This window comes from Barbus barbus (assembly GCF_936440315.1).
Source record: "Barbus barbus genome assembly, chromosome: 14".
NCBI classification, from domain to species: Eukaryota; Metazoa; Chordata; class Actinopteri; order Cypriniformes; family Cyprinidae; genus Barbus; species Barbus barbus.
Window position 1 is genome coordinate 27,295,119 of NC_136742.1, and position 16,167 is coordinate 27,311,285.

Below are 16,167 nucleotides of genomic sequence, written 5' to 3' on the forward strand. Positions count from 1 at the left end.
ATCGGTACAGAACACTGATAGTGGAAACTTTTGAGCTATTTTTGCCTGGTTGAAGGCACATGGAGTGGCCCATGGACTCTTGAATGAACTTTTGTTTCTTCTTTCATTTCACAAGCTTCAATGCCACTCCATATCATCACATTGTATAGTATAGTGCATTGCTGTGTGATATTATCAGTGAGGTGTTTAGGTGTTATCTTTCATTATAAAAAGAGTATTTCGCTGACACATTCAGTGCACTGTTTCAGCGTTCTAATACACTCAAATGCATGATCTTTATTCAAATGGATCGCCAAAAAATGAAAATTCAGCAAAACCGGGGGGTGGCAGGCCTGGACATGCCTCCCTGGAAGTGATGTCATCGGCCCGAGACGCAGATCACAACTGATCCAGGCACCGGCATTGATGTGATCTGCATCTCGGGCCGATGACGTCACTTTCAGGGAGGCATGCCCAGGCCTGTTGTACACGCCCCCATCCCTTGATTCCACCCCCATGTCAAAACAGTGCCATAAAGTGAGACGCGCAGAAACGTGAAGTGGAAAACGGTATTTTGACTGAGCTTGACTGAAACGCAATATAAAAGCAGTGTTGCAAATAAATTAGTAGATATGGCCATGGAAAATATGTATTGCAAAAATCATTGCTTTTGCTCTGTTATATTGTGCAATTCTTTATTTTTATTTGCAAAACAGATTTTTTTCTCACAATACTTCATTTTCTTTTGCAATTCTTTATTTTTTTTGTTTGCAAAACTGATTTTCTTCTTGCAATACTTCATTTTCTTTTGCAATTATTTTTGTTTACAAAAAGTACATAATTTTTTCTCAATACTTTCATTTTCGTTTGCAAAACTTTATTTTCTTTTGCAATACTTCAATTCTCTTGCAAAATATATGCGGCATTGTTTTGACTCCATACCATATGGCCCATGCAGTATATATTTCAAGTCTTCTTAAGTTATATGATAGCTTTGTGTGTGGCACAAAGTGAAATTTAAGAAATGTAAGATTTGATAAGCTGTCAAATCAGATTTTTATTTTTATTTTAGGAAGGTAATTGAATTGTGTCTATATATATATATATATATATATATATACATATAAACACTCACCGGCCACTTTTTTAGGTACACCTGTTCAATTGCTTGGTAACACAAATTGCTAATCAGCCAATCACATGGCAGCAACTCAATGCATTTAGGCATCTAGATGTGGTGAAGACGACTTGCTGAAGTTCAAACCGAGCATCAGAATGGGGAAGAAATGGGATTTAAGTGACTTTGAACATGGAATAGTTGTTGGTGCCAGACGGCTGGTCTGAGTATTTCAAAAACTGCTGATCTACTGGGATTTTCACGCATAACCATCTCTAGGGTTTACAGAGAATGGTCCGAAAAAGAGAAAATATCCAGTGAGCGGCAGAAAATGCCTTGTTGATGTCAGAGGTCAGAGGAGAATGGGCAGACTGGTTAGAGATGATAGGAAGTCAACAGTAACTCAAATAACCACTCGTTACAACCAAGGTATGCAGAATACCATCTCTAAACGCACAACACGTCGAACCCTGAAGCAGATGGGCTACAGCAGCAGAAGACCTCACCGGGTGCCGCTCCTGTCAGCTAAGAACAGGAAACGGAGGCTACAATTCACACAGGCTCACCAAAATCGGACAATAGAAGATTAGAAAAACGTTGCCTGGTCTGATGAGTCTCGATTTCTGCTGCCACATTCAGATGGTAGGGTCAGAATTTGGCGTAAAGAACATGAAAGCATGGATCCATCCTGCCTTGTCTCAACGTTTCAGGCTGGTGGTGGTGGTGTAATGGTGTGGGAGATATTTTCTTGGCACACTTTGGGCCCCTTAGTACCATCTGAGCATCGTTTAAACGCCACTGCCTACCTGAGTATTGTTGCTGACCATGTCCATCCCTTTATGACTACAGTGTTCCCATCTTCAGAAGGCTACTTCCAGCAGGATAATGCACCATGTCACAAAGCTCAAATCATCTCAGACTGGTTTCTTGAACATGACAATGAGTTCACTTTACTCAAATGGCCTCCACAGTCACCAGATCTCAATCCAATAGAGCACCTTTGGGATGTGGTGGAACAGGAGATTTGCATCATGGATGTGCAGCCGACAAATCTGCAGCAACTGCGTGATGCTATCATGTCAATATGGACCAAAATCTCTGAGGAATGTTTCCAACACCTTGTTGAATTATGCCACAAAGAATTAAGGCAGTTCTGAAGGCAAAAGGGGGTCCAACCTGGTACTAGCAAGGTGTACCTAATAAAGTGGTCGGTGAGAGTGTGTGTGTGTGTGTATATATATATATATATATATATATATATATATATCATAATCCAATTATACTGTATACTTTTACTGTACTATTGCATTTTGTAGTTTGATTGTAAATTTTGTTCTAATTAATTTACTATAGATGATCACATATAATATCTGTAGATCAGTGTTACTGCAGTGGGTCAAATGAACACACCAATTCCAAAAGCACTAGTGTGATGTCATTCATAATTGCAAATTTCTTATTCATGAATATGATTGTGTGATCATTCGTGTGCTCTGGATTTACAATCATGTCATTTACCTACCTACATTTACTGCTAGTTACCTACATTTCACTGCTGGTTATACTCTGTATAATTGTGTATGTGACAAATAAAAACTCTTGAATCTTGAATTTACATACAATGTCCACTTGAAGCGTACATGTCCGTCCAAATTAGTTTTCATGGGAAAAAAGGTAAAGTCAGATTTGAAACATGACCGTGAGTAACTATTGCTAAACTTAGTTCTAGACTTATTATGGCCCATATTTATTTTTGGTGTGCCTGCATCACCCTGATTTTGCCATGTTAAATGAAAACATGTTGAATTGTTGTTTTTAACCGTTTGATTTATTTTGCCATCCTCAGGAAAGAGAAAAAAAACATTCAGCCAAAGAACATGTGGATGCTCCGATGAAAAGTGCTGTGTTTTTTTTTCGCTTCAATGACTCCACTGTGGCCATAACCAGGTCGTTTGGGATTGCAGTCATCTCATCACTGGGAAAGAACACTGCTGTGTGTATGCAGGTTGTTTCCCAGCATTGATGAGAGAGTATGCGCTGGTTCACCCTGCAGGCTCTCACTTTCTGTGAAGCACATGATATATGCTGTTATGAAAAGACCTTTTTGTTCTGTTTAATACCTGGGGAGGAACATAAAAATACAGCTGAAAAAATTAAGAGACCATTGTAAAATGATACATTTCTCTGGTTTTTCTATTTACGGTATGTGTCTGAGTAAAATTCATGTTTTTATTTTATTAACTACTGACATTATTACCCTCAAATTCCAAATAAACATTGTCATTTGACAAAAATATGCTTTCAAACCTTAAAGCAAAGAAAACAAGTTCATGTTCATTTGTAAACACCACAATACTAATGTTTTAACATGGCAAGAGTTCAGAAATCAATATTTGGTGGAATAACCCTGATTTTCAACCACAGCTTTCATGCTCTCCACCAGCCTTTCACATTGCTGTTGGGTGACTTTATGCCACCCCTGCAGCAAAAATTCAAGAAGCTCAGCTTTGTTTGATGGCTTGTGACTATCCATCTTCCTCTTGTGCACATTCCAGTGGGGTTCAGGTCTGGAGATTGGGCTGGCCATAACAGGGTCTCGATCTGGTGGTCATCCATCCACAAATTGATTGACCTGGCTGTGTGGCATGGAGCATTGTCCTGCTCGAAAAACCAATCCTCAGAGTTGGGGAACATTTGTTTTCTTCCAGAACAACCTTGTATGTGGCTTCTTGCACCCTTCACAAGGACAAATTTGCCCAATTCCAGTCTTGCTGAAGCACCCCCAGATAATAATCGATCCTCCACCAAATTTCACAGTGGGTGCGCGACACTGTTGCTTGTAGGTCTCTCTAGGTCTCTGCCTAACCATTATACAACCAGGTGTTGGGGAAAGCAGAAAATTGGACTCATCAGAGATGGTCCAGTCCTTAAGGTCCCTTGCAAACCTCAGCCTGGCTCTTTTTTTGCTTTTCATTGACAAAGGGCTGTTTTCTAGCTTTGTACGACTTCAGCCCTGCATCTAGGAGCCTGTTACGAACCTTACCATTGTTTTGTAGTTCACTTGATAGGGTTGTTGAGTGACATTTGAATGCATTGATGGTTATCCTGGTCAGTGGAGTTGTTTTTGCCCTCTGCTGGCCTGTAGCTTTATTGTCCCCAGTGTCTGCAGCTTGACCTTGTTCATATGAACCGCTGTCTTTGAAATTTTATGGATGGAAACAATCCGATACTAACTGTATACCTCTGCCAGTAAAGACAGAATTGAACCTTGCTTTTCCTCACTCAAAACTCTTCTTTTCAACAGTGGTCAGTGGATTCCAATCCATTCCAATTTGATTCCAATAACTTTTGAGGTACTACTAGCACAGTCTTTGCTATCCAGCTGGTCCTACTGCAAGAGGATAGTGATTACCACAGCAGCGGTTTTTGTACTTTTCCTCTTTAAATAAGATTTTGTTGAGGTGATCACCTAAACCAGGGGTGCCCAAACTCAATCCTGGTGGGCGGGTGTACTGCAGAGTTTAGCTCCAATCCCAATTAAACACACCTGAACCAGCTAATCAAGCTCTTACTAGGCATACTAGAAACTTCCCAGCAGGTGTGCTGAGGCAAGTTGGAGCTAACGTCTGCAGGACACCGGCCCTCCAGGACCGAGTTTGGGCACCCCTGACCTAAGCAGTAAAGCAGAATGAGGTGTGCATGTGTTGGAATTCAACAAACACTGGAATAGAATGGCTGCCATACATGTAGAGATGATGATTTAAGAAAAATTGGGAGTGGTCTCTTAATTTTTTCCGGAGCTGTATATTGAGAATGAGAAGGAACATAAAAAATATATTTTAATTGAAATTAATGCAATTTCATATTTTTCTTTAAAATACTGTATTTAAAACTTTACATTTTATAAGTTAAATTAAAAATTTGGGGTCAGTATGATTTTCTTTTGAATGCAATTGATACTTTTCTTCAGCAACAATGCATTCAATTGAACAAAAGTGTCAGTAAAGACATTTATAATGTTACAAAAGAGTAATAAATGCTGTTCTAAATAAATGTTCTTTTGAATTTCCTATTCATCAAAGAGTCCTGAAAAATGTTGTCAATTCACCTTTATTTATATAGCACTTTAAACAATACAGACTGTGCAAAACAGCTGTAACTATCAAATTTTACACAAAAATATTTTGTTTTTAACACCGATAATATTAAGAAATGTTTCTTGAAAAGCAAATCAGCATTAATCTATAGAATGATTTCTGAAGGACAAATAAAACGAGTAATGATGCTGAAAATTCAGATTTACACCACAGTAATAAAATACACTTTGAAATATATTAAACTAGAAAACAGTTATTTTAATATTTTTATTTTAATATTTCACAATATTACTGTTTTATTGTGTTTTTGATCAAATAATTGCATTCTTTTTGAGCATAAGACACTTTAAAAAACATTTAAAAATCTAAAATAAAAATTTCGAATGGTATCTCCCATGAAAACAACATATAAATGAACAAGACATATGAATAAAATATGAACATTAAGATTGAACTTCTGAACTCTTGAAAAAATGGTTGTTGATGCAGAGTATTTGCAGCCCCCATTTCAGTATTTTGGGCCCACTCACTCACTGTCTGTCTAAACAGCCTCAAAATATCACTTTTTTTATTTTTTTTGAGAGAGTATCTGCATCTGAAGCTAAACAAGTATGTGTTGTTAAGTCAGACACATAACACCAACGCATGCTGTTTCATAGACTGTTTCTATTTCAGATTCCAGATGAACATATACTGTATAATTGATAGTCATTAAACACAGTGAAATGTCCCAGTTGGAGCTCTGCTTGTCCTTGCAGATCAAGTCTTAGTATGTAAATATACTCATTGCACTGAAAAATGTTCACTAAATCCTTTCCTAATAAACTGTACATCATGGAATATTGTTTTTTTCCTGATATAACAACAGTTCATTAGCACTTGAAAAAAGAGCAATGCTGTCTGATATATTTAGACTGGATTTCAGCTATAGATGAAGTGACCAGAGGTTGATACTGTGTTCGGTGGAATCGTTTGAAGAAGTTTAGACAAACTCTTACTGGACTACCTCAAAACAGAGCTTACAGAGAAAACAGCTTGAAATTAGCCAAATTGTGACGGCAAGAAAGAAGTATAAGGCTTTAAGCGAAAAGAAGCTGGTAAAGGAACAAAGCTGCCATTAGTCAACAAGACTGTTTTCAGCCCTGATAATAATTAGAAATGTTTATTGAGCAGCAAATCAACATATTAGAATCATTTCTAAGGATTGTGTGAAACTAAAGACTGATAAGGACCAGACTAAATAGCAAAGTCATGGGACATTTGTTTCAATTCTGCTTGTTTTTTCTTTTCTTTTCTTGTGTCTAAACTGTTCAAGCACATTCTGGAACTAAATCTAACATTGTACATACCTTTAAACTTCACTTAAAGCAACAAATAGAGACATCAGAGGATCAGGATCAAGATAAATACTGTGATGTTCATCGTAAAACAGTGAATGTCTTTTATTATAGTTGTTAAGTGTGAGATCAAAGGAATTCTGGAATGCTTTTGATAGATGTTTAATGTATGATAACCTTTCCAGTTATTACGGTAAATCTTTCAGGTTCAATTTTTTTGCACTCTTAAAGCAACTGTAGTTTTTACCTACCTTGAAATATCAATTTCAAACTCATTCTGTTGGCAAACTGATTCTAATAAGGTTCTAGAATGGGTTCTGACTCTGCAGCTGCTCTGAGAGTATATTGTAAGTTTGGTGAGCTGGAACGAAATTCGGAGAAAAGGGCAAACTGAATTACAGCAACAAAAATATTCACGTGTACACCTGTAATATTTACGACAGTGAATACCACTCACTCACAAAAACACACAAAACTACATTCAGTTGTTTTAATGGATCGTTCCTGTTAGAGCTCAGGCTCAAAATCAGGCACAAACATTTGAATTATTTATTTTTGATAGAGCTGTAACTACTGTAATTTTTTTTGTAGTATTATAAAATTTTATACAATATTATAAACCCAATTTCTGTAAGATTATTAAACAGAATGAAATGTTTGAGAGTGAGGCTGATGATACATGGGACAACTTTTTTTGAGCAATGTTGCTTGGGCACTTTCCCTTTGAGAATGGGTAACAAATTTCTATCTTAATAATTTAGATCGTTTGTGGGCCATTTGTCTTACCTGGTTGCCTGTTGATGGCAATATTTCCCAAAATTGCCTGGGAACATTGCTCAAAAAGTTGCCCCGTGCTTCATCAGCCTGACACGAACCAACCAATACCACAAAATATCAAACATCCCATCTATTGCTAATACATATGTTGTGATGTTCTCCTGCCAAAAATGATGCCACCATGTGAACAAATGCAGATAGTACACATGACTCTGGGGAAAATAAGCTATGGACAAATATTATTTAGAAGTATTTTCGGCAAAGGTCGTCAAAACATGAACGTGAATGTACATTTAACTTGTAAATATGGATTATTATAAATATGGTGTCTTTTCATTATTTCTTAATTTAAACAGAAAATTGGGCCTAATGCTGGATTTCTAACATGTTCTCAGGTCCAAAACCCAAGTAGCAGGGTGCAATAATTTTTCATTACATTCAAAATTAAATCTAAATCAAGATCTAAAGCTTAACAAAGAAAGAGGTGGGCAAACTGCTTTTTCCTGGTTTTGTTAAGATCTCAATCAGTTTGGGTTTACATTACAAAGCAGAAAAATTAGATATGAACTATAACCGTCTGACCATTCCCTACATGTGGTTAATAAATTGAAAAACACTATAAAAACAGCATGCTCTCCCCCTCTGTTCCTACTAGTGTTTCAGATTGAAGTGTTTGATAAACACACTGGTTCACTGCGGGCACTGCTTTCAATGTTTGTTTGGCATCAGAGAAAACAGAGTCATGTCAAAAGCTACTGATGTCATAGGGAAATTTAATAGGCCTATATTCTGAATAGTTGTTTTCACAATAACCCTCAAAACTTATGATTAGTTATGTACAAATAAAATAAAAATAGTACGCATTTGCATTGCTTCCTTTCTTTTTCTATACACTCCAAGTACAAAACTGGGTTGGTTCTCTTTCAAAAGGTACTAATAAATACCTTTAAGTTACTGCAAGGGAAAATGTTTTAATAATTTACTGGCATTAATGCAGAGGACCGTGTTATGAGGGCTGCAGCAAGCCTTCAGTCACATCTGTATTTTCAGTCACAGCAGGTAAGAGGAAACATGAGGAAAAACCATGGAAGATAAGATTTTGCATTTGATACTGACCTAGATCTGTCCATGCAATGCCACAACAGAATTTCACACCACTAATTCTCACCTTCCTCACGTTGCCTGATGTTTTGATTACACTCTCTTTATTGGCCACTAGGCTGCAACACATCACACGGCATTGCTTCTAACCACATCCATGCTTAAATACAGAGGCGTGCACAGACCTCCGGTGGGGCAGGGGCGAAATGGCATTACGCGGGCACAATTGTGGACCGGGGGGGGGGGGGGGGGGGGGGGGGGGGGGGGGTCTTTGGTGGGGGTGGTCTTTTGGTCTGGTCCCCCTTAGATAGGGATAATTTTTGAAATATCACGATTAACGATTTTATCACGATTCTTTTGTCATGTTGGTTTTTCTATTTTGCCAGTTGTTTGGGCATTAAAGCCAAACTAATTTCCGTATTATAAAGACAAAGCCTTTCAAGGTAACAAAATATAAAAAAGTATGGCGGATATTTAGGCCAAAGTGGGTGAAGATAAAAATCATTGTCATTATTTTATCTTTGTTATTGAAAAATGAGAGCAAAGATGCACATTACAAATACACATAATATACAAATAAAATAAACCGTGTTTTATTTTCAAGTAGGCTACAATAGGTGTATTTAGCAGGAGCATTCAAGAAACTGTATGAACAAATATAAAAATAAAATACTATATAGATTGATTCCTATTAAAGCAACTGTATTAAAGTTTTTCAGTCAAGAGTAGTGAGTGATTTTTCTCTTTGTGTTTGGTGTTTTATTAACATTAAAGGAATAATTCACCCAAAAATTAAAATAAGCTAGTGTTTTATTTTTATACCTTCATTTACTCACTCAAAAGTTGTTTTAAAAATGAGTTTCCTTTTTCTGCTAAACATAAACGCTATTTTGAAGAATGTGGAAAACCGAACAGTTGCTGTTTTTTTTTCCTACTGTTAAAGTCAAGGTGGACCAGCAACTGTTTGGTTACCCAGAATCTTCAAAATATTTGGTATTGTAGTACATTATAAAACAGTACGCAATAATAAGGTATTGAGTGTAAATTATAGTTTTAATTCAAATTATTAAATGGATGCCACCTTATTGGGACAATGCCCTCCCTACACATACCCTAACCCTACCCGATACTTTATTTTCAACTTTTTGATTATTTCCTTCATTTTTATTGAAGATAAATGCCTTTCCGACGCTATATGAGATTTGAAAAGGGAGAAAAAAGTTTGGCAAAAGGCAGATTAGAACTAGTGTCGACCACATCTAATTGCATGCGTCTTACCATCTAACGTTACGCCACTGAAACTGATGTAAAATGGACATCTCTTTTCAGTGTTGATTATCCCAATCACACATTGGTGGGCGAAGTTAGTGTAAATAGCCTCTGCCAACAAGGCGGGCTATTTGCACAGTGTAAATAGACACTGTTTTTTTAAACTCTAAAACATGAAATGTGGAGTTATCTGCTTTTGCCCAAAAATTACTATTGGAGTTATCTGCTTTTGCTATAAAACAAACTTTTAATATGTAAAATGCAAAAAACAAAACAAAAATAAAAAACATGATTTATGAAAAAAAAAAAGATGGAGTTAACGGTTTTGCAAATGAACTCTTAATATATAAAAACCCATGTAGAGTTGCAGGGAAAACTCAAGGGTGACACTTACCACACTGTACATCAGAGAGTCTATTGAAATTTTTTCATCTTACAAAAGACTGGTAATAAATATCAGCATTAAAGCAATATCCATCAGCCCTTATTCATATTGCAAGTTGAAACTTTCTATAAGATCTGTATGGATAATTTGAATGATTAACCTCTGCTGCAGAACCCACTGCCCCACGATCTGTGCATTACCATGACAATCAGAGCTTACTCCGGTGAAGATGACCCTCACTCACATGTGCTCACCTCTAACCATCACTCGTCCACAGATAACAGGTTTATAACCAGCTAAAATGACACCATTGAGGAGGTGAGCGAGCGCTCGACTAATGGCCTGTATTGACAGCATTCTTAATCCCCTCTGAAAGCCTTTCAAAGGCTTGATTCTTAGAACTGAGATTTACTTGAAGACTTATTTCAAAACTGGGTTGGCTTAACAAACTTTAGGTTTCACAATGAAATATCAAAGTGCTTAAAGAACACCAAGCAATGACTGCAATTATTTATCACTGTTTATTTATTTTGTGCTGTAGAATATATAGTACAATCACAATTTACTTGATTCCTAGGGTGGTCATTTCTATAAAAAAGGAGGATTCAGTGAATCCAGGATAGAAACTGAAAAATAATCCCAAAACTACGAGCAGTGACAGAAATTAACTTTTCGATGAAGGGTGACATTTACCACATGAAATAGATTTCCAGGGGCTTTTTTTTTTTTTTTTTACATTTTATAAGGGCAGCTTTTTAACTTTTTAAAAATTCTAATAATGAGATACTATAGGGCTGTTACCAATCAAACAAAATCAGTAACTACAAAATCCAGAAATGGCACAGAAGTTGCATCTGAAGTGACATTTAGATGTGTTTACACAGTATGTTTAATGCAGCTCGGAGATGCAAGGAATGCATTTATACTGCAGCTACACTTGAAGACATAAAATGTTATGAATATAGAAATTTGAAATGTTGGGGGTAAAAAATGTAATTACACTATAAATATGAAATAGCATAATATGCTATAAATGATTAATTCTTTTTTGTGTGTGAATTCATGTGGCGTGTTTGTGAATCCTCTTTTAAAGATGTTGATCTGATGTTTGTACACAAATATGATACTTAGGATTTGATGCTCCCTTAAGCACAAAGAGATCCAGACATTAATATTGACTCTCTTTTCCCCATAAAATTGACTTTGGGAAACCACTAGTTAAGAAAATCAGGGTGTTTACCCCAAAAAAATAAAGCTAAATTTACCACTGGATTTTCAAGGTTACATTGCTGTTATAATAAAGAATGCATGTACTTTTCTTGAGGAGCTATCCAAAAAGATGGATGTGTCCACTATAGCATTCCTTTGAGAATCTCTGATTTGAATATTCTACATCTCGCCAACTCCTTGTAACCCAAAGTACACAAAAATGCATATTTTGCACTTGCAGTTGCTTTGGCCTCTATGCCATTTTCCCAGTAAGCTAGAAAATTCAATAGGTCACAGATACAATTTTTAAAAAAAATATATATTCATAGTTTAACTGAAAAAGATTTGTACTGTATGATTAACATAGAAATAATCTCGAATTCATGCAACATTTTAAAAAGAAAATCTCATACTTGTAAAAAAAAATCTTGTATTTTATACAAGATGTTTTCATTTTCTAAAATATAGATAAATTCTAAAAAACGTGTCTAAAAATAAGATTAAAATTCAAGCCTGAAAATAAGGTTTAAACGAAAACACCATGAAAAAAGGTACAAAACATTTGCTGAATGTTATTCCAATGTCTGTCAGGGAACACTTTATCAACATATTACACGTCCACACACTGAATAGATGAAAATATTCATAAACTGTTGCATAAACCTGTCAACAACATAAACAGGCCCACAGCATGAGTGACTATAGCGGCTTCTGCAAAGCTCACAGCCCATGAGACATGTGAACAAAATGTCAGACTGAATCACATTTCCTGTCATACTCGGTTTGTTGTTGTCTGGAAAAATCAAGTTAGAGGCATGGCTTTTGTTTTTTGAGGGGATGCATCACAGTGGACAAACGCTGCATGGGGTCTAAACACGCTGGCGGGTGGTCATTATCACTGAGGATCATGTGAAGTGACCGCTGAGATTTGCTCCCATTTAAGATGATGGACACCAAGGCGTGAAATTCTTTAAAAAAAAAAGACATCTGAGAAATTACCAGCATAAAGCGACTTGTTTTTTAAAGGAAAAGTTCATCCAAAAATGAATATTGCTCACCAATAAATCCTCTGCAGTGAATGGGTGCCGTCACAAGTAATCCACACGACTCCAGTCCAACAATTAACATCTTGTGAAGTGAGTCAAGTGGATTACTTGTGGATTATAGTGATCTTTTTATCAGCTGTTTGGACTCTCATTCTGACGGCACCCATTCACTGCTAAGGATCCATTGGTGAGCAAGTGTTGTATAATGCTAAATTTCTCCAAATCTGTTACAATGAAGAAACAAACTCCTTTACATCTTAGATAGCCCGAGAGTTAGTAAATTTTCAGCAAATCTTCATTTTTGGGTGAACTATTCCTTAAACTGAGATTCCTTCACAAGAGCATTGCTACTTAAAGCAAGGTTTATGAGTGAATTACAAAACATTAACATAATAAAATCAGCCAAAAGGCAGTCACAGGAAGCAGATGTGGCCGCTCACTTTCAGGGTTTATGGTTTCATATGGATTTATACAAGATTAGACATAAAATCTCACAGATCTCAACATCCACATACTCATTTTTACTGAAAGCTGAAACAGATGTTGCTCAATAAGATAGAGATCACGCACAATACGTGGTACAGTAAGTCTATAAGTACACACTTTGAGAAAAGACAAAGCTTCTTTTACTGTATACAGTATATAAAATACATGATCCAAGTTAAGTTCCAGTGTTTATGGTGTTTTATATTGTTGAATGCAACAACAAAACAGCTTCACTCTGATAAGAGAAGTTTATGAAATTATGGGTTGACATAGCAAATGATGTAAGAAAAGCACTGGTGACCACATCAGCATATTGATTTTAATGCATTGTGTCAAACTATACACATTTTAGACTAAATCAAAGACTGCTTTAACACTTTTTCAATCAAACACAACTCTGATGAGAGTCGATTTCATTCTGATTACACGGTGCTGTGATAATTGTTGGAATATCAAACGTTTTCTGCATTTTCTGAGTCAACCTATTGAATTGCTGTCTTTAGCCTTTGTGCATTTAGAGATGTTAGTGTGATTGTTCTGTGGTTACATGGCCTGTCGGTTCTTCTCCAGGCTTTTTTCAATGCTGTCAAGAACTTCCACCGCAGCTTGAGGAATTCTGGTCCCTGGGCCGAAGATACAGCTGACGCCGCTCTTGTACAGGAACTCATAGTCCTGAAAAGATAATGAGATAATCAAATCACGTAAAGCATCAATACAGAACGACGTCATTTCATTAATTAGATTAGCAAACTAATTAACTGAACTTGTATTGAAACTGGAACATATTAAGTGTGCTTTGGAGCACATATTAAAACTAATTAAGTCTAACTAATTGCTTTTAGATAAAAATGTCAATCACAGTCATAAATAGAAACAACTCAGTCTTGAACTAAAATAGAATGCAGTTTGTTTTTATATATATATATAATAACAATATATTACAATGAGCCTCTAACAAGATTGTTTACTAATGATAAATGCATACAATATAATGTATAATATATCATATTACAATAATATCAAATAATATTATAATCCTAATATATTTCAATTCTAACATACAGTGATGGCCAAAATTATTAGGACACTAGTACTTTCAGCAGGTAAAAATGGTTTTAAGTCCGTTATTTCTATCTTTTGCTGTATTGTGTCTGTAGGAAATATCAGTTTACATTTCCAAACATTCCTTTTGCCATTAATTGTAATAATCCAGTGAGATTTTTGTTTGAACAAGGAGTCTGACAACAGCCAGTGCTCCTCACAGAGATCTGATCTCATCATCATCCAGTCCGTCTGGAATGACAAGAAGAAACTGAGACAGACTAAACCCAGAAGAACTGTGTCAACGTCTCCAAGATGCTTCAGGAAACCTACCTGCAAAGCTATAGTACTACTGTTAAAAATTTTAGGCACTTGTGTAAAAATGCTGTAAAACGAGTGATGTTGTCAAAATGATGTCATAAATAGATTTTTTTTTAGCAATTAACTTCTATTAACTAAATTAAATCAACATTTGGTGTGACCGTCTTTTGCGTTTGAAGCAGCTTTTTCCCTAGGTGCACTTGTGCATAGTTTTTCAGGTAACTTTGCAGGGATGTTTCTTGAAGCATCTTGGAGACGTTGCCACAGTTCTTCTGGATTTAGTCCGTCTCAGTTTGTTCTGTTTCTTCATGCCAGTATATTAAAATATTACAAAAATATAATATAGAATGGATGTACTTAAAAATATATAATGCAAACTATTAATAAATAAACATATGTACAGCTATAATAATAATAATTTTCAAAAATAATTAATGCCTAGCATTTAAAAAAATACTAATCTAGCATTACATCTTGAAATTATGCTGGTCAAAATGTATTGTAGCTTAGTTCAGTAAAACATTCTTTTTCAACAGGGTTCAAATAATGTAATAATAATATAAAGTACTGTACAGTTTGATTGGATCCACAACTTTTGACATTAACAACAAAAGACAATAGAACTGTTGTCTCCTTTTTGATAAGCCTATTTATTTCTATCATATCTATGCACAATTATATGGTCATCTGCATTATATTATTCACATTCAGCATGACTCAGTACTTGGCTCAAGACCCACCCATTGAGAATACTGATTAAAACCCTCCCTTGCAAAGCAAACCACAGTGTATATTTTAACTGCCATGCCTTAACTGACAGATCTGATCCAGTACAAACAAACAGATTGCGTGCATTAAAAGGATTTTCATGTCTGCTTCAATTACCGCAGCTTCAGCTCCATCCGCTCACACTCACTACATGTTAACACTCAATAATCAATTAATGACACTCAGGCAAGAAGTCTAAGGAACTAAAGACACCTCCAGACCTCAAGCCTAGGCTGAAATGGAATCCATTTCATGCATTCATGGACAAGTACAAAAAAATTAAATAAAAACCGCCAGTGCATCTACGCAGCAAAAAAGTAATTGCATGCATACAGGTTGCTACACACCATCTCATGTTCATATTCACTAGCTAAGATATCATTATGTAGGAATGTGCAGACTGATCTTATACAGGTCCTAATTATACCCCACTGGGACTAAGAATAGAGTTTGACCTATACATGATTGAATCGACCCCCTATCTGTTTATCTGTGTTATGTTGAAAGAGCAAGCAGATTCTGGTTGAAGATGAAAAGATGAAAACGTGCAAATTTACATCGAGTTTGAATTCAATTCAGGCTTCAGCTAGTTATTTGATCTGAGCACAAATGGCGGGATAATGCTAATTATAAGGCAATACTGAAAATAGCAGGGTTATTAAATATCAACGCATTATTGTACCATCCCAAAGAGGCACAAAATCACTTTCACAGACTTTTTCATTAACTGTTCCCATCTGGTGGAATGACCTGCCTAACTCAATCCGAGCAGCTGAGTCCTTAGCCATCTTCAAGAAACGGCTAAAAACACATCTCTTCCATCTTTATTTGACCCTCTAACTCTTGCACTCTTTATTATAATTCTATTTTATCTATTTCAACACATAGATGTTTTACCAGCTAAGAAGTTTCATCCCTCTATCTGATGTGAACATAAGTATTGCAATAGTTGCCTCACAGGTCTTTCTAAGTTTTCAGCTGTGTCCTGTTGCATTAATTCTTCAGATATTAAAAGCAGGGAATGTGTCGTATCAGTTATATCCCTTGCTTTTGTATTCTGAATCTTGCATTCGATGATGACACACACAAACCAGGATGAAGATGAGGGAACTGACTTTGAGAGAAAAGCAAGCAATTTGGTTGCTAAAAGAAAAGAGGAAGTCAGTTAGAGCTCTAGCAAAAACAAAGGCATGGAGAAATCAAGAGTTTGGAAACCACCAGCAACCAACAAAGA

General features: G+C 36.0%; 1 protein-coding gene across 2 annotated transcripts in view; it reads right to left on the reverse strand.

Moving 5' to 3' along the window:
- Nucleotides 1-12,917: 12,917 nt before the first annotated feature.
- Nucleotides 12,918-16,167, reverse strand: part of LOC306879957 (methylmalonyl-CoA mutase, mitochondrial-like) — a 31,950-nt gene continuing 28,700 nt past the window's right edge. For both annotated transcript variants that reach the window (XM_079433185.1, XM_079433186.1), the window contains exon 13: nt 12,918-13,475. In XM_079433185.1, coding sequence (XP_079289311.1) covers nt 13,347-13,475 — 129 coding nt within the window. In that variant the 3' untranslated portion in view covers nt 12,918-13,346. The remainder of the gene's footprint in view (nt 13,476-16,167) is intronic.